Genomic DNA, 23,403 nt, shown 5'->3' with positions numbered 1-23,403 from the left:
GCTAGTGGTCTATAAATTAGGGTACATTGTATTATGAAGAGAATAGAAAAAAAAAGAGTACATTTTCCCCGTAAATATTTGCCTTCATATTTTGCATCAGATGGTGTGAGGCCGTATGGGAATGATTCCCAATTCATTTGACTGTTCTGTTCACTTCATTCTCCCCACAATCAAGTTGCATTCACCATTGATCCTGATGCCAATCCGCCACCGACCTACCGCTGCGCCATCCCGATCATAGCTCAACAACTTTTGCCTTGCCGACTTCTTCGATTTTGATCTCTAATTCTGGAAACATTGAACCTTCCCACCTTCGGATTCGACATCTAACGGAAAAGCGAAGGTTTGAACCTCACAGGAGCTTAAATGAACCCCATATTTGAGCAGAATTGACAACAATCCTTGGAGCCTCCGTAAATTTTCAGCCTTTCCAATTCTTTTCTCATTTAATTCTATTTCCCTGATTTCTGCTGTTGGTGTTTTTATAATATTTCGTTGTTGAAATTAACTTACGTCGACTTCAGATTTCAGTTTTATATTTGTGCATTTAGGATTTGCATTGTGCTAAGTTTTAATTTTGGGTCTATCATCCCTAGACTTTTACCCTGCATTAGCTTTGGTATTAGAGCCCGGTTTCAATTATGACAACTAGAGAGGGAACAAAGTTTAGAGATGATACTCATGAAGATCCCGAAGATCCATTTAGTAAAATTTTGTTAAAATTGAATGAACTATCTACCGACATACAAAACATTAAAGATAGGGTCTCCATCCTAGAAGCAACTTAAGAACGTGAAAATAAATTGACCTTAAATAATGTAGTGCAAGGAATTGCCAATAGGATTGTAGGTCACATTGAAAATAATTTTAGGGGACAGCTTATGCGAACTCCTCCACAAAAAAACCCACCCTTCCAAGAAAATTTAGGTCCTCGAGATGACATCATGAATAGGGTTTAAAAAGATGCACCTACTTTTGATGGAAAATTGGATCCCAAAATTTTTAGCGATTGGCTTGTTGACATGGATCAGTTTTTTGACTGGTATGAAATGTCTGACGAATGCCGAGTTTGGTTTGAGAAATGAAAATAATCAATGCCGCCAAGCATTTTTCGATTGGCGTCGAATGGCATTTAGAGCGAATTGGTCCAGAGCCCACCACCTTGTGGGCTGAAATGAAGGCTAAACTAAGAGAAAAGTACTTTTCCTCAACTTATAAACAAAATCTGTTCGATCAACTGCTAGCTTTAAAACAAGGTTCATTTTCCGTATTGAAATACATGAACAAGTTTGATCAACTATTTGTTCGTTGCAATCTACGAGAGGATGAGCAAATGACCCTTTCACGATTTCGTAAAGGGCTGCGAGAGGACTTGCAGTGCGAAATAGCACGACATAGGGCTGAGAAGTAGAGCAGGCTTTCCAAATTGCATTGGAATACAAAAAAATTTCCCAAACACATGCTAGAAGATCCACTTCCCAAATTAGGGAGTTGAATCCCTAAGACAAGAAATGCAGGCAGCACACAAAATAAACCAAACACAGATTTAAAGGGAAAGGGGTAGCCTTTGATAAACAAGAAAATATATCGGGCAAATGCTACAAATGTCATCGGGTAGGACATTATGCTTACGAGTGTCCTAAACGGAACCTTGTGGTTCAACAAGATGTTGAAGATGCTGAAGACATAGAAGCAATTGAACACACGGCTGTAGATGTCCCTAGTGACGAAGAGGCATTTGATCAGGTCGATCAACTTGATGAAAATATGCCTTCACAAGTCATAAGGTGTGTCCTAGCTCATCCTAGGAAAGAAGATGATTGGGACGTCGTCCGTTTTTCATACTTACACAAAATGTGGCGACAAAAGTTGCAAAGTCATCATAGATGGCGGAAGTTGTATTAATGTTATCTCTGAATCAGCAATTAATCACTTAGGTCTTAGACCCGAACCACACCTTAGTCCATATAAGGTTGCTGGGTAGATAAGACCACGATGCCTGTTAAGCAGTGGTGTCTAGTTCCTCTCAATTTTGCGACTTACTCTGATCAAATTTGGTGTGATGTCTTTCCAATGGATGTTGCACATATACTGTTTGGGTGACCTTGGCTCTATGATCTGTCTGTCATGCACTATGGTCGACCAAACACGTATGTTTTCATGCATCAAGATAAAAAGGTTATTTTGAATCCTACCAAACCAATTTTATGGAAATCAGCATCTCGAGCTCCAACTGACCGAGTTCGAGCTCATTAAAAATGTTTAGAAATCCGCTAGGCCGTGTTGAAAGCACCAAACCCTTGCATGTTTTAAATAAAAAAAGATTTTGCAAAGAAATTGACACTGATATTGTTTATGCCTTAGTAGCTAGGGACGTACCTATTTCCCCTGATTCGACTGAGCCACCTTTACCTATTAAGAACCTGCTCTCCGAATCTAGTGACCTGATAGCTGAAGAATTATCTGATGAACTCCCACCTCTTAGAGACATACAACATGCGATTGACCTTGTCCCTGGTTCGTCCTTACCTAATTTGCCACATTATAGGATGAATCCAAAGGAACATGTAGAGTTAAAGCGTCAGGTTGAGGATTTGATTAGAAAAGGGTTTGTGAGAGAAAACATGAGTCCTTGTGCCGTCCCAATGCTTGTCACCCTAAAAAGTATAGTAGTTGGCGCATGTGCGTTGACAGTCGTGCGATTAACAAAATCACGATCAAGTATTGGTTTCCTATTCCATGGTTAGACGACATGCTAGACATGATGTCTGGATCATCCATTTTCATGAAGATTGACCTCCGTAGTGGTTACCATCAAATTCAGCTTAGGCCTGGGGACGAATGAAAAACTGCTTTCAAAATAAAAGAGGGATTATACGAATGGTTAGTTATGCCTTTTGGCTTGACGAATGCCCCAAGCACCTTCATGAGGGTTATGAACTAGATCTTTCGACCCTTCATTGAAAAATTCTTAGTCGTCTATTTTGATGACATTTTGATTTATAGTTAGGCCAAAAGGAACACATTAAGCACATTAGGCAAGTTTTCGAAATTTTGAGAAAAAAATTTTTCATCCATTTAAAGAAATGCACTTTTATGCAACCTCGAGTCATCTTTCTAGGATTCGTTGTGTCTATGATGGTATTTTAGCAGACCCAGAAAAAGTGAGAGCCATCAAGGAATGGCCTGAACCCAAGGATATCCATGAAGTTAGGAGCTTCCAGGGCCTAGCTACTTTTTATCGTAGGTTTATTAAAGGATTTAGTACCATAATGGCCCCAATAATAAATTGTTTAAAAAAAGGAGAATTCAAGTGGACAAAATCTGCGACCAAGGCTTTTAAAGATATAAAAGAAAAGATGACAAAAGCATCATTTTAAAATTGCCTGATTTTGAAAAAGTTTTTGAAGTTTCATGCGATGCTTCGGGGAAGGAATAGGTGGAGTCTTAAGTCAAGAAGATCATCCAGTAGCCTATTTTAGTGAAAAACTGAATGAGGCTAGATAAAAATATTCCATCTATGATAAGGAATTATACACAGTAGTTCAGGCATTAAAATATTGGCGACACTACTTACTACCTAAAGAGTTTATTTTATTTTTGATCGTCAAGCTCTTAGGTACCTGAACTCATAGAAAAATTTGAACCTTAGGCATGCGAAGTGGGTCGAATTCCTTCAAGAATACACTTTCATGTTAAAACACAAAGCGGGGGTAGAAAACAAAGCCGCTGACGCCTTAAGTCGAGTTGTGGCCACCTTAAACAATGGAGGCGTTAGTTGGGTTGACCAGGTCAAGGATGAGTACTCCACTTGCCCAGATTTTAGTGAAATTCATTCTTCTATTTTAGAAGGCAAATCTACAAAGCAGACTATTTAATCCGGGATGGTTTTCTTTTTAAAGGCAGCCGATTGTGTATTCCGCACAGGTCAATGCGGGATCTGATCATTTGGGAACTTCACTCTGGAGGTTAGCGGGACATTTTGGGCGAGACAAAACTATCTCAATGGTTGAGGATCGTTTCTTTTGGAGGAACCTGAGAAGGGATGTTGCGCATATTGTTGCCCGATGTGGGACATGCCAACGGGCAAAAGGGATTAGGAAAAACACTGTTTGTACATGCCTCTTCCTGTGCCACATGCACCATGGGAAGACCTTAGTATGGATTTTGTTTTGGGCCTCCCAAAGACTCTTAGGAAACACGACTCCATCCTTATTGTCGTTGATCGATTTTCAAAAATGGCTCATTTTATTCCCTGTCAAAAACTTCTGATGCTACACATGTAGCCAAAATTTTTGTATCTGAAATTGTTAGTCTCCATGGTTTACCAAAAATGATAGTGTCCGATAGGGACGTTCGATTCATTGGCTATTTTTGGAAAACTTTATGGAAAATCATGGGCACAAAATTGCTTTTCTCATCTTCACACCACCCCCAAACCGATGGGCAAACTGAAGTTGTAAATAGGAGTTTTGGGAATCTATTGAAATGTCTTGTCGGTGAATGTATAAATAATTGGGACATTATCCTATCACAAGCAGAATTTGCTTATAATGGTTCAATAAATCGAACAACTGGGAGGAGCCCATTTGAGATTGTAATAGGATATAATCCCAGAAAATGATTGATTTAATAAAACTGGCACTAGAACATAGGATTAGTGAGCATGTATCATCTTTCGCACAGTATATGTACAATCTACATCATGAAATTCGACGTAAGATAATTTTAAACAATGAAAATTATAAAAGGGCTGCAGATGAATATCGGCATGAAAAAGAATTTGGCGAGGGAGAAATGGTAATGGTGAGGATTAAACCAGGAAGGCTTCCACAAGGAGCCATTCGAAAATTATATGCACGAAATACAGATCCGTTTAAAGTCCTTAAAAGGATCGGCCTAATGCTTATCTTTTAGATTTGCCATCCGACATGGGAATTAGCTCCATTTTTAATGTTGAGGACCTAATACTATATTACCCTGACAAGAAAACCCAGTTTCTTCTTTGCTGCCTTCACCTCTTGTCCCTAGAACTTCTTGCAGAAGAAGAAAGATGTCATTGAGGAGATTCTGGATGATCGGGTTGTATCAATAAGAGATGGTGGGGAACAAAGTTTTCTGGTAAAATGGTTGTATCAGCCTGAAGAAGATGCAACTTGGATAACATAGACCGAGCTTTAGCAACTCAACCAGAACTTTATGAGCAATATGTTACGATCCATTTGTCGGAGCCTAATTTTTTGAAGCCTATAAGAGTTGATGCAAAATCGAGCATGTTTCGAACCTACGTGTGCCGTCGCCTTCGAAATTCAAGCATCTGGCTTGATGACAGATTGGCACCCATTACCCCTGGTTGAGTCCGTCCACATTCGATGAATGTGACCAGATCCATTAGTTGTTAGGGATTTGTTTCAAGTTGTTGTTTTTGAATTTGTTTAGTTGTTGGGATTTGTTTCAAGCTGTTATTTTGGATATTTTGTTAGGAATTTGTTTCAAGTTGTTATTTTTGAATTTGTTTAGTTGTTGGGATTTGTTTCAAGTTGCTATTTTGGATATTCTGTTAGGGATTTATTTCGAGTTGTTATTTTTGAATTTGTTTAGTTGTCATAAATTTGTTAAGCTAGTGGTCTATAAATAAGGATACATTATATTCATGAAGAGAATAGAAAAAAAAATAGAGTATATTTTCCCCTTAAATATTTGCCTTTGCATTTTGCATCGGACGGTGTGAGGTCATATGGGAGTGATTCCCAAATTCATTTTGACTGTTCTGTTCACTTCGTTCTCCCCACAATCAAGTTGCATCCACCATTGATCCTGATGCCAACCCAACGCCGACCTACCGCTGCGCCATCCCGATCATAGCTCAATAATTTTTGCTGTGCTGACTTCTTCGATTCTGATCTCCAATTCTGGAAACATTGAATCTTCCCACCTTTGGATTCGACATCTAATGGAAAAGCGAAGGTTGGAACCTCATAGGACTTAAACGAATCCCATATTTGAGCAGAATTGACAACAATCCTTGTGAGCCTAGGTAAATTTTCAGCATTTCCAATTCTTTTCTCATTTAATTCTATTTCCCTGATTTCTGCTGTTGGTGTTTTTATAATATTTCGTTGTTAAAATTAACTTATGTCGACTTCAGATTTCAGTTTTATATTTGTGCATTTAGGATTTGCATTGCACTAAGTTTTAATTTTGGATCTATCATCCATCACTACATGTGGAAAGATGAACCAGATCATAATCTCGAGCCCTCTTAGACAATCAAATATAAATATGTTATCAGATTAGATCCAATAATGCTCACAGAAATCTGTAAATAGCAATATGGTCCACTCATAACTCAAAAGAGGCAGGGTAAACGACAGTTTTACGAAACAAAGAAGAAGATTGAGAGAGAAGAGAAGCATAAGTAGCAGAAAATAGCGAGAGGGGAAGAAAGAGGGAGGAAACACGAGGGCCGGACCTGGCCTCAAATCTACAATTTCATTCACAATAAAAAGTCTGCATACAAGCTTTTGCTTAACCCACTTTATAAAGACCCTCAAACTTGATCCACAAGTTAACTAATTTTAGTCCTTTTAGGACTCTTAATGAAGATAAAGATTCCTCAAATTTTCTAAACTAGTAACTGACTCCTAGCAGCCCACATGACTGTAGTGCCGTATTCATGTTACAGTGATGTGAACAGTCAATGGCCCATTAAATTATCTAAATTGACCCCTTTTCAACCTCCTAAGATTGTGGAGTTTAAAAAACGCTAATGATTGCAATCAAAAGCCTACAATTAAAGAATTTTAAATCAGCAAAATTCAGGCTATTGAATGCGATGCAATTCAGTCTGGCTTCGAGAGCTAAGATGTCTTTTAGAATGTAGGTGGCTTAACTCTAAGCTACAGAGTTTCAGTTTTGGTCGAGGCAAACAACTTTTGGTTTCAGCAATCTTGACTATTCCAGTCTCTAATTTATCGAAAATTGTAAAATATCAAAATAGGTTAAATAATTAAGGAACAAAAAAAAGATTCTGTTAAAAAAAATCAATACATCATATTGCTTACAGACAAGGTTGCTGTATCATACAGAACTAGGTGGTATGAGGCATACTGTGCTGTATTAGTTTGATACTGATACACAGTATGGGGGTGCACCGACACTCAATATGCCGAACCAGTCCCACTCGCATACTGACATGGTAACAAGTTGGAGCCGGTATGGGGTCCGGCATCGAGACGGTGAACCTTCTAGATATTCTCCAAACAATTTGATCCTGAGAATGATGGACGCAAGAATATGAAGAAATAACAGATAAATAATATGCCATACAATTATTATACTTGACGTCTTGACCAACATTTAGTCTCGAATGAATCTTGAAACCAGCAATAATTTTAAGTTGTCTCCAATCAAAACGGAAGTGTTTTTTCTCATGAATTAGCTTTGTTTGTCCACAAGAGTTTCTTAAGCTTGCTTGCCCCTTAAGATAATGCACATTCTTGGCAGCTGCATAAATTTGATACTTAAGTAACCAAATGACCGACCTTTCCTTCGTTGATAAATGATGCTGGTTTGACTTTCTCCCATCTCTTATCTGAACTAATTTCCCTCCATTAATCTGTTATTGGTACATCGAAATTTACCTTTTTATTTTGTGAAGGTTTTCTTTGACTACCTCTTTCAATATATTAGTCATTTATCCCTTTTCTATAGTAATTTTCTTTTATCAATTCCTTTTCTTCTATGGAACAAATTCTTTTGGGATAATTTTTTCTTGTTATATGAGTTAATGACTTAATCCTTTTTAAAATATAATGGTATGAAAATATGATGTTAAATGATATTTGATGGCCAAATCACCTTGTCTATGTAGGTGAAAAGTCATCACTATTGGTTAGAGGCATCATGTCCCTATTAGGAAGTGAATTCCAATAAGCATCAGCTAAAATGAGGTTCCACTATGACTTCCTTTTTTTAATTAGAGAGGTTCCAATGTGGCTTTCTTTTTTGATTAAAGAGGTTCCAAAATGTCGATTAGGTTCAAATTTCAAATAGGTGGACTTTTCTTGAGTCAACCTTGTAAGTTTTCTTAAATAGCATCCTATTTAGTCGGAAAAAAATGACCCTGGAGCCTATTTAACTTCATTGGTTTATAACTAACACCTTCGATAATGACCAAATTTTAGCATGATTTGCAAGTAAATGAGCATGCTTTATTCATTTTGATAATAACCCCTCCTCTCACATGTTTCATCCATTCTTTGAATCATGGTTTTGAAAATCGGATCGAACCACCCTGTTCAGGGTGTATTGAGCCAGATCGACGCGGAACTGGATCAGTTCAGCCCTGATTTTCAACACCCGACAAGAAAAAATAAAAAAATAAAAAAAATAGGAACCATCCAGTTTGGCCCCGAACCAGATGGTTTTTGTTCAAACCAGGCTGTACGCAGCTTACCAAGCCGAACCGCTCGATTCAGCTTCTTTCTTATTTTTTGAGATAGAGAAGTACTTCTCTATTTTTCAATCTCTCTCTCCTTTTCTCACTCCCTAATACTGAGAGTGGTAGGAAGACTTCAGGAATATATGGATTAAAGCTCTTTAAGGTATGTTTCTTCTTTCTATCTCTCTTTCCTCTCTTTTTTTCTTTTTTTTTGAAACATTCATGAAAAATAGAAAAATAAAGAGAAATTATGTCAATTTTTTTTTGTTGATATGATTTTAATATATGTTATAGATCTATGGATGATCTACATAATGACACTAAAATCATTAATTTTTGTTAAGTATATAATTTTTTAAATTAAAAATATAATTTTAAAATAAAAATTATTAAAAAAATAAATTTTAAAAAAAACTGTAAAATTAGATTATTGTTTAAGGACTTACAAGCTATTTTTGAATAAATTTGGTGCCTATTTATCAATATTTCAATGCATCTTACGCTTAGTAGCCTAGGCCTAAATTTGGAAAAGAAAAAGCATTTCATGCATGTCCATTGTCTAACAAAATTATATGTAGTATTCATGATAAGATTCTACATAGATCTAAAATTAAATTATTTTTTATAATTTTTTAAACTTTTAATATATTTTATTTTAAAAATAATAAAAAATAAATAAGTAATTTAAAAAATATAAAAAAATTAAGTAGATGAAATATATCATTTTTACGTTATTATTTAAGTGATGTGCTTATCAATTTTCAAGAATGGATCCATCAAGGAAGAAAAGGATCTAGAACGTGATATTGGTTGGGAGTATGGGGAGATGCTTTTAAGTTGACATCATTAGAGATATAAATGATGTAGCATAGAATTCAAGGAAGGAAGAGTTGCACGGTTGAAGCAATATTTGGTTGATAGCTATTCGGATGTAGCTAATAGCTATATACCGTAAGTATCCATAAGAGGTCCGTCAGTTAATGAAAAAAATACTTTGTTGATTTTAAAGCAGCAAAAGAAAGAAATTTGATGAAGAAGATAGATGTAGACCGTCGAGCAGCAGAGCCACCTTATCACTCCAGGGCAAGATTCGCAGACTCGATATCGAAATCCATATCGATTGCCAATCAATACGATATGGTACTGTACCGTACCATATCGAATTTAAAAAATCAAAAAATTCCATCCAATAGTACAAAAAAAGGAAAAAAAATCAGACTGAACCAGATCGAACCGGCTCCGAACCATACTAAATCGGATCAAACCGTCCGATATCGGATGGTTCGGGCTGATACCGTACTAAACTGATTGATTCGATCCGGTTCAGGCCATTTTCTAAAAATCTGATCTGAACCAGATCGGTTCTCCATCGATACGATACGGTTTGGGATGTATCGATCGATTCAGACCGGTATGGAATACCATGCTCCAGAGAGTCAGAGGAAGAATCTATTCTAGATGATGAGCAGGCATAGATCGAGGCTGTCATTCAAGTGAGCTTGGATGATCAGTAACAGCTAGAGAAAGTAGCTAGACATCGAGCTTTATTTAGGCTGTCAGCTTATGATGATGGGTCAGACTCAGGAGGCAATGCAGCAGAGTTTGAGTCACGATTTACGAGTTCATCCTCAGTTAGAGATCCCATCAATAGAGGCACCAACCATCTTGTATTCATGTTGGAAGCATTTGGCAGTAGAAAGAAATCTTCTGAGAGATTCCAATAAGAGCCACTATTCATAATTTAGATCCACATGCATTTTCTAACAGAGATTTCAAGCAACAGAGGATTGATACTGTGTTGAGGAAAGATAAGAAGAAGGATATGTGATGAGCTATTGGATCTTGGTTTTACTTCTGTCATATCCCAGCCAACGCAGCAGACAATCTTTATTATCGCTCTGTCATTTCATTTATACAGGCTGTCGATCTAGGTGTAGATCTTTCAGAACCAAGAGTATCCATGGTGAGCTCCTTGACTAGAATAAGAAAGATCTTAAAGAATGGATTGCCTGGTATCAGAGCAAGTGGCCTGTGTATGGATTGATTATGATGTGTGATGGTTGGACTGATCCTATTAGACAAAGCATCATCAACTTCTTGACATATTGTGATAGAAGAACATTTTTTCATAAGTTTGTTGATGCTTCAATTAAGGTGCATGATGCCAGCTACATCCTCAGATTGATGGAGAAGGTGATTGATTAGGTAGGAGAGCAGAATATCGTACAGGTTATCACAAACAATGGATCACAGTGTAAAGCTACAGGGAAGATATTAATGGAGCAGTGATTGTATATTTTCTGGACCCCTTGTGCTGCACATTGTATCGATATGATGTTGATGGATATTGAAAAGATTTGTAAGGTGCAGAAGGTAGTGGAGTCAGCACATAGCATCACCAGATTCATCTACAACCATACATCACCAGATTCATCTACAACCATACATGGGTCCTATTATTGATGCGGCAATTTGCTAGGGTGATATATTGAGATCAGATGTCATACAGTTTGCTACTAATTATATAATATTTGGTAGCCTGATTGATAAGAAAGTATATCTACGTCAGATATTTGTCAGTCTTGAGTGGCAATAGAGCAGATATGCTAGGGCAGGCATTGAGGAGAGCAATGTGGAGAGCTTAGTGAGGGACAGTCATTCTGATAGCAAGTCGAGAAGATAGTGGCGGTTATCAAGCCTCTATATGAAGTGCTTCGGGCCATGGATGGTGAGTGATATCCTCAGATGGGCTTTTTATATTATATGATGGAGAGGGTAAAGGAACAAATCGAGATGGTAGATCCATAGCATGTCAATGAGTACATCAGGATCATCGACCATCGATAAAGCTATCAAATGGGTAGGGAGTTGCATTTAGCAGGCAAGCAACAAATCAAAAATTCTTTCAAAGTATATATAAATAAACTTAATCAATTATGAAAATCTATGCATCTTATTATCTGAACCCAAGGTTCCAGTACTCTATACCTAAGACTGGCATGGATGAAGAGCTTTTGTCCGTCCTACGAAATGTGATAGACGAGATGGAGCCTGATCCAAATATCGCGGCTTTGTGTCTTAAACAAGTAAGTTATGTTCAATGATGTTTATTAACTTAGCTATATTTTCAACAAGTAAGACATTATAACAAATAGGCTTTTACAAATAAAAATATTTAGGGAGGGCACAGAATTATTTGAAAGTAATGTAGCGATTAGAAGCAAATCAAAGATGAATCTAGGTATATATTAATAAATCTATTATCGTATTGACATATTCAATCTTTTTTTGATTTTGCTAAATTTTAATGATTTTGTTGCTGAATGGTGGGTGCATTTTGGTGGATCTACATGAAATTTGAAGGATCTTGCCATTAAGATCCTCTCCCAGATGGTTTCATTGAGTGGATGTGAGTGCAACTGGTCGATCTTTCTCCTTATCCACAGCAAGTAGAGAAATCATTTAAACCATAAATATCTTAATGATCTTGTATATGCGCATTATAATTTGAGGCTAAGGCTCAAATACATTGAGGAGGAAGTTCAGCAGAAGTACTCAGATCTAACTACGAGTGATTTTGTTGATGAAGATGAAGATCCGATAATCGGATGGGTTATGAATCAGCAGTAAGAGCCAGAGTTTAATGAGTCAGAATCGTCTCTACGACTTGCCAGTTTTGTTGCAAGTGAGGCTGGGGTGGATGCCTCTCAATGGGTAAGTAGCAACATTCCACATAGGCCTCCAGTCGATATGCCATAGCATCCACCCTCGCAGCCTAGATAGCCAGAGCAGGGCATGATGAGAGGGCAGGCAGCCGCTATGCACATAGATAAAAGAAAAGAAAAGACAATTGCAGCCCCAGTAGAGAGAACATTCGGTTCACTCAGATTTAGACACCAAACAGAGCAGTGATGATAGTTCTTTAGCTACTCATGGGTCTAATAATCATGGAGAGATCCAAGGTTTGCTGTACCGGTACCGGACGGCATGCCGGTACCGGACCGGTATGGTACGGTACTGGTACCGTACCGTACCGATACACGGTACGCCCGAGTGTACCAGTCCGGTACCGATACATAATTTTTTTCGATTTTTATTTTTTTTTTTTAATTTTTAAAGTTAATAATTGATAAATACAACCTCAATATGGCATTATATTGCATATTATTGACATATTTGGGTTCAATTTGAAGTTGGTTGCGGTACAAAGACTCTTGATCCAAAATTTCAAACATATATTTATTTACATTATATTTCAACTATGTCATCTTAAAACTAAAGAAAAAATATATAAAATACGCATTAAAATGTATCTAAATATTTAAGTACAAAGCGCAATAACTAATATACGAACCTTAAGATGTACTCTGCATTTAATTTCTTGTCGAGTGTACGCTCGTAGATATCTGGATCATCAACATAGTCTGAAGGGACATCAGTCCAACCCTCTAGCCAAGCTGCACCGTACTCTCGAATATTCATCATCCCATAAGGCATCCTCTCTGGATTGTAAGACATCTCAGACCTCTCACTAAAATTCTGACTCTGAGAAGTATCCTGAAGATGATGGTACGATTGTAGAGGAGCCCATCCAAATATGCCAGTAGCAAAATCTGATCCTGGAGCTGCTCCAGGTTGCATAGGATAGTAACCACTAGAAGATGATGCCTTGGATGCACCATATGCATATGGATCATAAGGTGGCTGTGGATAATAGGATCCATAATGCGAGGATGATCCAAATACATCCATGGACCCTACTCCACGTGCAAGATCGTCCGCAGCTGCATCATGTGCCGGACGACCTCTAGGAGCCCGTCGTCTATATGAAATCGGCTCCCCACGATCTCTATCGAGTCGTCCACCATGATCCCTATCCTGTGTGATATGCGTAAACTGAGACTCACCCGTGAATCGAATATCACCCTGTGGCTGTCTCATAAACGGTGGTCTCCTATCCTCCAGTTCCTCCCTGATCATCAGATCCATGGCTACTACTACCAGTATCATCATCACTCTCCCTGGTGTCCGTATCTGAACCAGATCGCTTCTGTACTCTCGAGAGTGGTGCACGTGCAACTGTCTTTTCCTTTCCCCCCTTATGCCCCTCTGTGATTGAGTTTCCTGTGATTGGGAGGATGGATGCCTTCTTGCTGGCTGCCGGGAGGAACGTCTATACATCTTTCGCTCGAATCTCTGGGAAGATGTATCGGATAGCAAGTCATGTGATGAATGAGTCCCTTATGTCCCCTCAGACTGTGGCTGATCAGCTGGAACCCTATGTGGAATATTTTTTTTTGCCCATTGCCCTGGATCCACCCTGATCTCCCTTGCCATCACACTGGCTAGTTGTGGAGGGGATCCTGGCTCATCAAGCTCTGGCTCCTGCTGCTGACCTGCAAGCCATCCGATGATCGGATCGTCATCCTCATCGGCATAATCATCCAGCATCGGATCAGTGTACTTCAACTGAACTTCCTTCTGAATGCATTTTAGCCTCAACCTTAGATTGTAGTGAATATATACAAGATCGTCGAGGAATTTTTGTGTCAGACGATTTCTCTGTTTGCTGTGGAGAAGGACGAAAGTGGACCAATTACGCTCACAGCCACTAGCAGAGACCGTCTGAGAAAGAATACGGACAGCCATATGTCTCAAATTTTCTGCTGATATTCCAAAATGAATCCATCATTCAGCTACAAAAGCAAAATTATATATCAAATTTGATGATATTATTAAGCAAAATTACATATCAATCTACATTGCTCATTATTGATATGTAATTTACCTGGATTCATCTGCTTTTTGCTTACGACAGCTGATGGGACTCCAAAACTGTCTGATCCCTCTCTAAACTGTTTCGTCTGAAATAAAATATATTTATTATTTATAAATATATCAGATCGAATTCAGTTGAATAATTACATCTGTTTTAAACTAGCATACCTCTTGCAGACACAACGACACGATTTCTGGATCGGGCACCATCTTATATATGACATTGCGAAGAGCAGCAAGAAGCTCGCTATCCATATCTATCTCTGGAATAGTATACTGAAATTTTGGATTCAAGTAATAAGCTGCAGATAAATTTCAAGACTGATTAAGCACAATTTTATTTTCATGCTTCGAAAAAATATTTTAAAACATTCTTGAATCCAAACTTACCAGCTAGATGCAAATCTCTGCCCATCTGATAGTCTCAACGGCGCTCAATAATGTTAATGAATTCTTGAGCATGCTTGAGATCATTCTCACTGATCTATTTCTTTGCCCTCTCCATTATGTAATATAGGAAGCCCATCTAGGGATATCTCTCGCTGTCCACGGTGCGAAGCACCTCATATAAAGGCTTGATAGCTTTCACTATCTTCTCAGCCCGCTGCCAAAATGACTGACTCGTCACCAAGTTCTCCACATGACTTCCATCAGTGTCGGCCCTCGCATATCTGCTCTCCTGCCACTCGGCACTGACAAACATCTGACATAGGACTGTTTTCTTCTGAAGAAGACTATCAAGTGCTATGTAGTTGGTAGCAAACCGTGTGATACCCGGTCGTAAGATCTCCCCCCCAGTATACGTCTGCATCAATGAAAGAACCCATGTGTGGTTGTAGATGAATCTAGTAATGGTCTGGGCAATCTCCACTACCTGCTGCACCCTGCGAATCTTTCCGATATCCATCAATATAAGATCAATGCAATGTGCAGCACATGGGGTCCAGTATATCTGCGGTTGCTGCTCCATCAGCAACTCTCCGGCAGCCTTATATTGTGGTCCGTTATCTGTGATGACTTGCACGACATGCTACTCACCCACTGAATCAATCACCTCCTCCATCAGATCAAGGATATATGTGGCATCGTGCATCTTATCTGAAGCATCGATTGATTTGTAAAAAAATATTTTTCCATCACAGTATGTCAAAAAATTAATGATGCTCCGCCTAGTAGGACCTGTCCAACCATCACACATCACTGTCAGACCGTATGTAGGCCATTTATTTTTATAAGAAACAATCCATCTCTGCAGATCTTCCTTATTGCTGTCAAGAAGCTGACCATAGATGTCCTTAGGTCCTGGAGGATCTACACCCTGGCCGGTAGCCTCTATGGTTGAAATAGCAGATCGGTAGTAAGGATTGGCTGCTGCATTTGCTAGAATATGGCTGAAATGAAATCATGATCCAATAGCTCACCACATATTCTTCTTCTTATCTTTTTTCAGCATACTGTCAATTCTCTGCTGCTTTGAATCCTTGCTGGGCAAAGCATGTGGATCCAAATCTTGAATGCTGGCTCCTGCTGGAATATCTCTGGAGGACCTCCTCCTACTGCCAAAAGCTCCCAACAAAGAAGACATGCTGCGTCTGCTCCCTCTACCATCAGGCTCTCTGATTGAGGTAGTCCTCCTGAACTCGAATTCTCCCCTACCAGTCGCTGATTCAGATCCTGATTCGTAGCATGATGGTCCGAATCGATCTCTGTACCGGGCCATCTCCTCTTACTGGTACTGATCTGCCAAGCTCGCATGAATGGCAGCCTCAATCTGTGCCTCCTCATCATCTGGAGCAAAAGCCTCTTCTGACTCTCTAGAGTGATAAGAAGGTGGCTCTGCAGCTCGACGGTCTACTTCGATCTTTTTCTGCTTTGCCCTTTCCTTCGCTGCTTTCGAATCAGCAAAGTGTTTTTTCATCAATTGTCGGACCTCTTGCGGATATTTTCGATACATCGACACATCAGGATAACCACCAGCTAGATGCTGCTTCAACCTAGTCACTCCTCCTCCCTTGAACTCTGTGTTGCACCATTTGCATCTCCAATGATGCCGAGCCGAGAGTATCTCGCCATGATCCCAACCGATGTCACGCTCTTAATCTTTCTTCTTACTTATTTCTGCAGATATAACAAAATACTAATTATTTCGAATTACCTGTAATATAACACTAATTACATATATTTTTTATTTGATAATATTTTTTACTATTTAAATATTTACAAAAAAAATTTCAAAAAAATCTCAAGTTAGATTCAAATATTTCAATTATTTTGAATCATTCTAAACATTATTCTCAATTTCAAAACTAACACTGATTTTTTATTTTTTTATTTTTTTAATAATTTTTATATAAATAAATATATACTATAAAATAGCTGATTAATTAAAGTGAACGAACGTCATGCTCTAAATTTTTTTCTTATAAATATATGCAAGTATAACAAAACATGATAGTTTAACGATAATTAAAATAACTATATATAATTTTAAAATAATTTTAATAATTATTTTAAAACTTATAAATTCAAAATAAATATGTTATATGCTTCAAATAATATTTTTAAATTAACTAAAATATAACATTATTTTTATATATTTTTTATTTTATAATTAAATTTTTAAATTTAAATAATTAAAAAAAAATAATTTTTTAATTTCAAATATTTGAAAAAAAATTAAAAATTAGGTTTAAGTAGTTTGAATCATTCTAAACATGATTCTCAAACTCTGATTTTTTTTCTAAAATTTGATTTTTTTTAATTTTTAAATAAATAAATATTTAAAAATATTTAAAAAATATATAATTAATAAAAATTAATAATTTTTGTGTCATCATGTAGATCTTTCAAAGATCTATCACATATAATTAAATCATCCTAAAATCACAAGATTTTGGCATGATTTTCTCTTATTTTCATTCTTTCTCATTCTTATCCTATTTTTAACAACAAAAATAAAAAAAAATATTTACTAAGAAAATAATATATTATCTTACCTTTGGCCAAATATCAGCCTCTCTTCGAACCACTCCTGCAATTTGACGGAGTTTTTTTCTAATTTTTCGGAGGTCTTAACGGTTTCGTTGAGACCTTCGAACCCTCGGGAGTTCTGTGAGACATCTCAGAGAACTCCAAAGCAGGGTAAGGGTTCTTTTATGCATGTGATCTCTAACCCCACCCCCCTCCCCCCTCCCCCTCATCACTTTAGGCACATGGGGTGTCGGTACGGTTCGGTTCACGCCGAACCGGACCGAACCGGATCATACCGTCCGATTTTGGATGGTATGGAAGCGAACCGGACCGAACCGCTCGGTTCGATATCGGTTCGGGGTGTTTCTCGAAAAAAAGGTTCGAACCGGATCGTTTGAGCACCGGTCCGGCTCGATACGCCCCGTACCGGGTGGTTCGGCCCGGTACGGCGAACCCTAGAGAGATCGAAGGACAGGAGACACAGCTAATTGGTGGTCTTCAATTCACTGGTGAGTCTCAGTTTACACACACCATGCATGATAGGGACCACGACATATGAGTTGGTAGAGCCCGTGACGATATGATTTCATGCAGACGACGGGCTCCGTGAGGTTGTTCAGGATATGATGCAGCTACAAATAACCTCGTACATGGAGTAGGATCCATAGATGTATCAAGTTCGTCCTTGTATTTTGGATCCTTTTACCTGCAGCCACAGACAGCCTATGATCCCTACGGATATGGTGCATAGGAGACATCGTCTTCTAGTAGCTACTATTCTATACAGTCTGGAGTGTCTCATGGATCAAATTTGCTGCCGGTATATTTGGATGGGCCCCTTCACAATTAGGCTATCAGGCCGACGATACCTCTTAGAGCAGGACTTCAATGAGAGATCAAGGATGAGTTATGATCTAGCGTGCTTACCTAATGGAATGAGCACGGAGGATTATAATGCTATGTGGTTAGAGGAATGGATTGATGTTCCTTCTGACTATGAAATGATCTAGATATTTATGGACATCGACAGTCGATCAGATTTTGATAATCGTTATGTATTGAGTATTTTTAGATTTTTTAATTGATTTAAGAATTTTAGGATTCAATGATATCTAGTCCATGTATTGATTATTTAGGATAGTAAATAACATAATATCATACTTAGATTCATGTCACATGTGATTAAAGGTGTATCGGAGTGATACGAACATCTTTGAATACCACTAAATATCAATTTGGACTTTAAAATATTAAATAATCCATAAAAACTTGATTGGACACCCTCCTCCAAAAAAAAAAAAAAGCAAAAAAAAATTCGGCATGCCGGTTCGGCTGGCACGCCCGCATATCGTGTGTCGGTACAGTACTGGGTTTGGTACCATACCGGTCAGTGACTATTTCGGTCACCGATACCAGTTTTCAAAACCCCGCTTTGACGTTACCAATAGCTCAGCGATATTTGTAATGTATTATCTGCTATTAAGTCTTTTCTAAATATAAATTATTTTGCTGTTCAAATTTCTTAATAATAGTAGACACTCTGCCTTTCTTTCAAATCTCTACAACCTTGCATGCATAATATTATATATTTTGAACAATGTTGGAAGCTTGGTTTTTGGTTTTGCTTGTGTGATTGAATTTTCATTTCAATTGTTTTGGTTCAATTTGAGGGTCAGCCAAAACAAATGAAACCATATAAATGAAAAACAAAAGCAAACCAAGAAAACAAGAAGGCATCGTTCTAGGATATTTTGATGCTTAAATTTTTTTGATTGTATAATTTTGGGGGCTTCAGGCTGATGCCTACTTGTCTCAAAATATAATCTTATGCAATTGTTTATTTTAAATGACAATAATTTTAAAAATATATTATATTATCATTCAAAATTTGACATTTGTTATCACTATCTAAAGTCTAAGAATCATTATGTGTCAGATTATTCAAAAATCCTATGTTCAAAACCCTTCCTTTGCCCCCTCAAACTTTTCCAAAAACAACAAAAAATCATGCAAATACAGAAAATGGTTACATTTTCCATTAATTTTGTGAAAATGAACTTAAAATGCTACCAATTTCATTAAAATTTTCAAAGTCCAAGTTCCATAATAAGAAAAGTTTCACAAAGGCTAAATGTTTATGCTCCATCTCTTTTTGAACTTAAAAAAATTGAAAAAATGCGCCACAAAGTGGTGCTAATTTTCCAAAATATTGCCAGAAAAAGAACTGAATAATAGATGGAAATAAATACCCCAATATTCATTAAGTTTAGCATCTAAAATGGGTTTTGATCATTTTCTGCCGAAACTCGATCAGAACTAATAGGTTCTTGTGAAAACCAACTGAAAATGCTGAAGTTTGGGACTTCTGCAGCAGTTTGCACTTAAATGGCCATACGATTTTGTTTCAGATGAAACTTCAAAGTCCAAACCTTTATCTATACTTCATTCTCCTATTTTCTATTATCTCATCTACTAAATTTTTTGTGATGCTTTCTGTTTATTGTGCTTGAGTGTTCTCTTAGCTAGGCACATTTTGCATTCTCAGATGGTAGCAGTATTTAGCCCATTGCTTGGCCATATCATCTTCTAATGTTTTTGGATTTTCATTTGCTAATTTCCTGACAATTTGTTAGATTGCCTCTTTTCCATTTACACAATAATTTAGTTCATTCTGGTTACTTTTGACTTTTGCTTCAGACTTGATTTTGACAGACATCGTGTACATTCTGCTTCTGTTTTGATGTTATGTGATTATCCAGTGCTAACTTTCCATTTCCCATTACTGAGAGCATTGTTGCTTTTATCTCCAAAATTCAAGTTGCAAACTAAGTTCATCTCCATGTACAACATAGCTTTAGTTTGTACTCTTCCATATTGTGGTAGAGTCTATATAAGTGAATCAGGTACACCCTTGATGGTAACCAATTGCTGTGCATAACTTATCTCAACAAGGCTCTGAAATTATTGTACTTTCAGGATGTCTTTTTGTGATGAGTGATTCCTTGACATGAATTCTAATCCATAGAATTGGCAAAACCATGTAAAATCTGTTGTCCATGAGCTGTACTTGACTCTCCACTTTGTTAAAGATCGGTCTAACACTTACACTGCATACACCCAGGACTAAAGTATTGCTTTTTGTCTGAGTGTTGGTCATGGGCTGACATGGTGAGTGCATACTGTGCCACACTTAGCTAACACGTGGCATGCAGAACATGGAATTCCAACTAGGTTTGTAAAATAGATTCCCAAACCAAACTAAATTAACTAATACTCAAAGATTCTTATGTTATTCATTTTTCTCTGACATGAAAAATTTTAACTGCTATTTACCAGTCCCCAGAAATGTTTTAAACAAAACAACATGATTTGAACTAGTTTGATGACTATTTAACATGTGTTTTTAAAGAGTTTTAGGTAACCAGCCTTGTAACTAGCACCAAACTATTATGATAACATCAAAAGTATAATTACGATTCATGATAAAGGCCATCTTAGATATTTAGACGTGTTTACATAATAACAGCACATGTAGGTGTACGCAGAGGTGTTATACACTTTTGCTTGGGAAGCTAAACTTGTGGCATCATGGAAAGCTAACATACAATTGGTTATCTTCAATCCTGATCTTTGATATATTTACAATGATGATCTTTTGTTTATTACTCTATCCAGTTTACAGATGAGGTTTTCAGGTCCTTTTTCAATTTTTTTTCAAGAATAAGGAAAAACATTCAGGAAGAGTTCTACACAATCTTAAATGAAAAAACAGTCGGGAGAGTTCTACACCATCTTAAACAGAGTTAAGGTTGTTTAGGATAATTAGACATGGATTTAGAGTAAACCACATGGCACAAGCTCCTATCATCTTGCATTGGTCTATGTTAATGCACACCATTGTGGCTGTAATGCAGAAATAAAGTTTTGGCAAGATCACAGGTACAAGCACTTATACCATGTCACCAACCTGTTAGTATGGTATGTTCCATTAAGGTGATATGCTACATATGAGCATATTAATCCATGGTGTAGGCACCCAAACTCTGATAATTTGCAGAAGAGCATGGAACTGGATTTTTTTCTTCTCATCTCTTCCTACATCGATTTAGATGTTAACTGCTTTTGTCCTCACAATTTTGTAAAATAGCTTCACTTGTCTCTTAAACTTTAATAGCTGGAACTTAGAATCATACTATTTGGAATACCACCAGAGTTTCCATCTAAATTGTTTTAAACTCCCTTTTCCTGATTTTTACACTAGATTTGTGTCTGATCAAAACTCTAGTTTCGTGCATTTCTTTGTTTACTTTTTCAATATCCACTTTTTTGATGTTTCTCATATTGTTTTTAATTTTACAGTGGATATTCAATTGTATTCTCCAAACAGGCCAGCTATTGATCCTGCAGCAGCCTTTTTGTGGTTAATGGCTGTTGGAACTGTTGTTTGTGCTTCCCTGTGGGATGAATACATTGCATGCGAGCAGGTTGATGAGCGTTATAGTGAATTGACGCGGAAGGTTTTTCAGCTGATAAGTTTTTACTTTTTTCCCGAAATCAAATAATTTTTCTTCTGAAAGAACTCAAGTTTTATATATTTATTGTTATGAAGTTAGTTACAGCTTTTCTATCATAAACTCTGTATATTGTGAATTGAAACTATGGTGTGCATTAGTAGTCATTCGCTTTATGCTTCATATAAAAGAGTTCATACTTGTTCTGGTTTATCAGGTCTATATATGCGCATTTTCCAGTAATCTAATTCTAGTTATTATAGCTTGGCCTGACAATTTGTCGATATACCATTTCTTTGCTTAACCATAATATACAATTAGTAACAAGCCGTGGTGAATTGCTACAGCATTTGACATTATGAATTTACATTTGCTTTTATACCCCGTTGCATACTTGTTCTGCTTTTTTTTTTCCTCCAGTCTAGTTATACTCATTTGCCAGTGGTCTAGTTATTATAGCTGGGCCTGACAATTTCTTCATATACCCTTTTCTTTCTAGACCATTATCTGTAATTAGTAGCAAGCCATTGTGAATTGCTACAGAGTTTTGATATTATGATTTATGAGTTTTTGTTTACATTACTTTTGCTGTTGAATTGAGGCTTATACATTTACATTCTCTAAGGTTCAAATTGAACATTTGATGTCCAATCATAGAAATGCCTCACCTAATGTTAGGCAAAATGATGCATTGGAGATATTGATGTGGCATGGGATGAAATTTTTGGTAAACATTTTGTTAATAATAAAAATTTGGCATATTGTTTGAAAAGTAAAAATTAAGAAGAAATAAAAGAGAGATCTTCTTAGATCATTTATTAATTGTTTGAAAAGCTTATAATAAAATGCTATTTGCACATAAACATATAATGATTCACAAGATTCAAAGACAAAAATATAAACATATAATGATATCGGGAGGCCAGTGGTACAAGTCGGTATGCTCCCATATTGGACTGTACTGGGCCCAAACTGACATAGAAATGAAAGTGGGGGGGAGGGAGAACCGGAGAGGAAAAGAGAGAAAGAGGGGAGGGAGCGAGGGAGAGGAAGAGAAGGAAAGGGAGGTTGGCAGATATTCTGGTGGTGGCCACCAGAGGACTACGGAGGCCCTCGAAGGGCTGCCGAGGCCTCCGAGGCTTTCCCCTCTATGAGAAGAATAGAGAGAGGGGGAGGGAGAGGAGTGGACAAGGGGACGGTGGTGGGGAGGCCATCGGAGGGCCGTTGAAGCTCCTGAACAACGAAAATCGCCATGGGTTCGAAACAGGATTGGTGCCCCCGATTTCAAGGCTTTTTTCTTTAAAATTTTTTTTGACTTCAATATGAAGTCAAAAAAAAAAAAAAAAGAAAAGAAAGAAAGCCCTAAAACTAGGGCTCTGCCTTTGTTTCGACTCCACGAATGCTGTGGGGTCAATTTTTGCTATTTGGGGGCCTCGTTGACCCTCTGGTGGCCTCTCCGCCACCTTTCCCTTTGTCCTCTCCTCTACCTCCTCCATCCCCTCTCTCTATCTATCCCTCTATCTATTCTTCTCTCATAGAGAGTGGAGCCCCGGAGGCCTCAATGGGTCACCACCAGCCATCATCCGCTTTTCCTCTTCTTTCCTCTCCCTCTCTCTTCCTCTGTCTCCTTCTCCCTAGTTCCATTTTCGCCAATATTCAGAATCAAATGCCTGAATTGCACCGATAGGCCGCTGGTATGGT

At 37.5% G+C, this 23,403-nt stretch overlaps 1 protein-coding gene and 1 pseudogene across 1 annotated transcript in view; one reads left to right on the top strand and one right to left on the bottom strand.

Moving 5' to 3' along the window:
* LOC105049590 (signal peptide peptidase-like 2) overlaps window positions 1-23,403 on the top strand; it is a 103,518-nt gene that overhangs the window by 37,113 nt on the left and 43,002 nt on the right. The window contains 1 exon segment of the mRNA XM_073262192.1: window positions 21,551-21,708. Within this exon segment, the coding sequence (XP_073118293.1) occupies window positions 21,551-21,708 (158 nt within the window).
* On the bottom strand, window positions 13,806-16,329 carry LOC140859740 (uncharacterized; annotated as a pseudogene).

Source organism: Elaeis guineensis, chromosome 8 (genome assembly GCF_000442705.2).
Source record: "Elaeis guineensis isolate ETL-2024a chromosome 8, EG11, whole genome shotgun sequence".
Lineage (NCBI taxonomy): Eukaryota > Viridiplantae > Streptophyta > Magnoliopsida > Arecales > Arecaceae > Elaeis > Elaeis guineensis.
This window is presented reverse-complemented; position numbering and strand designations above follow the sequence as displayed.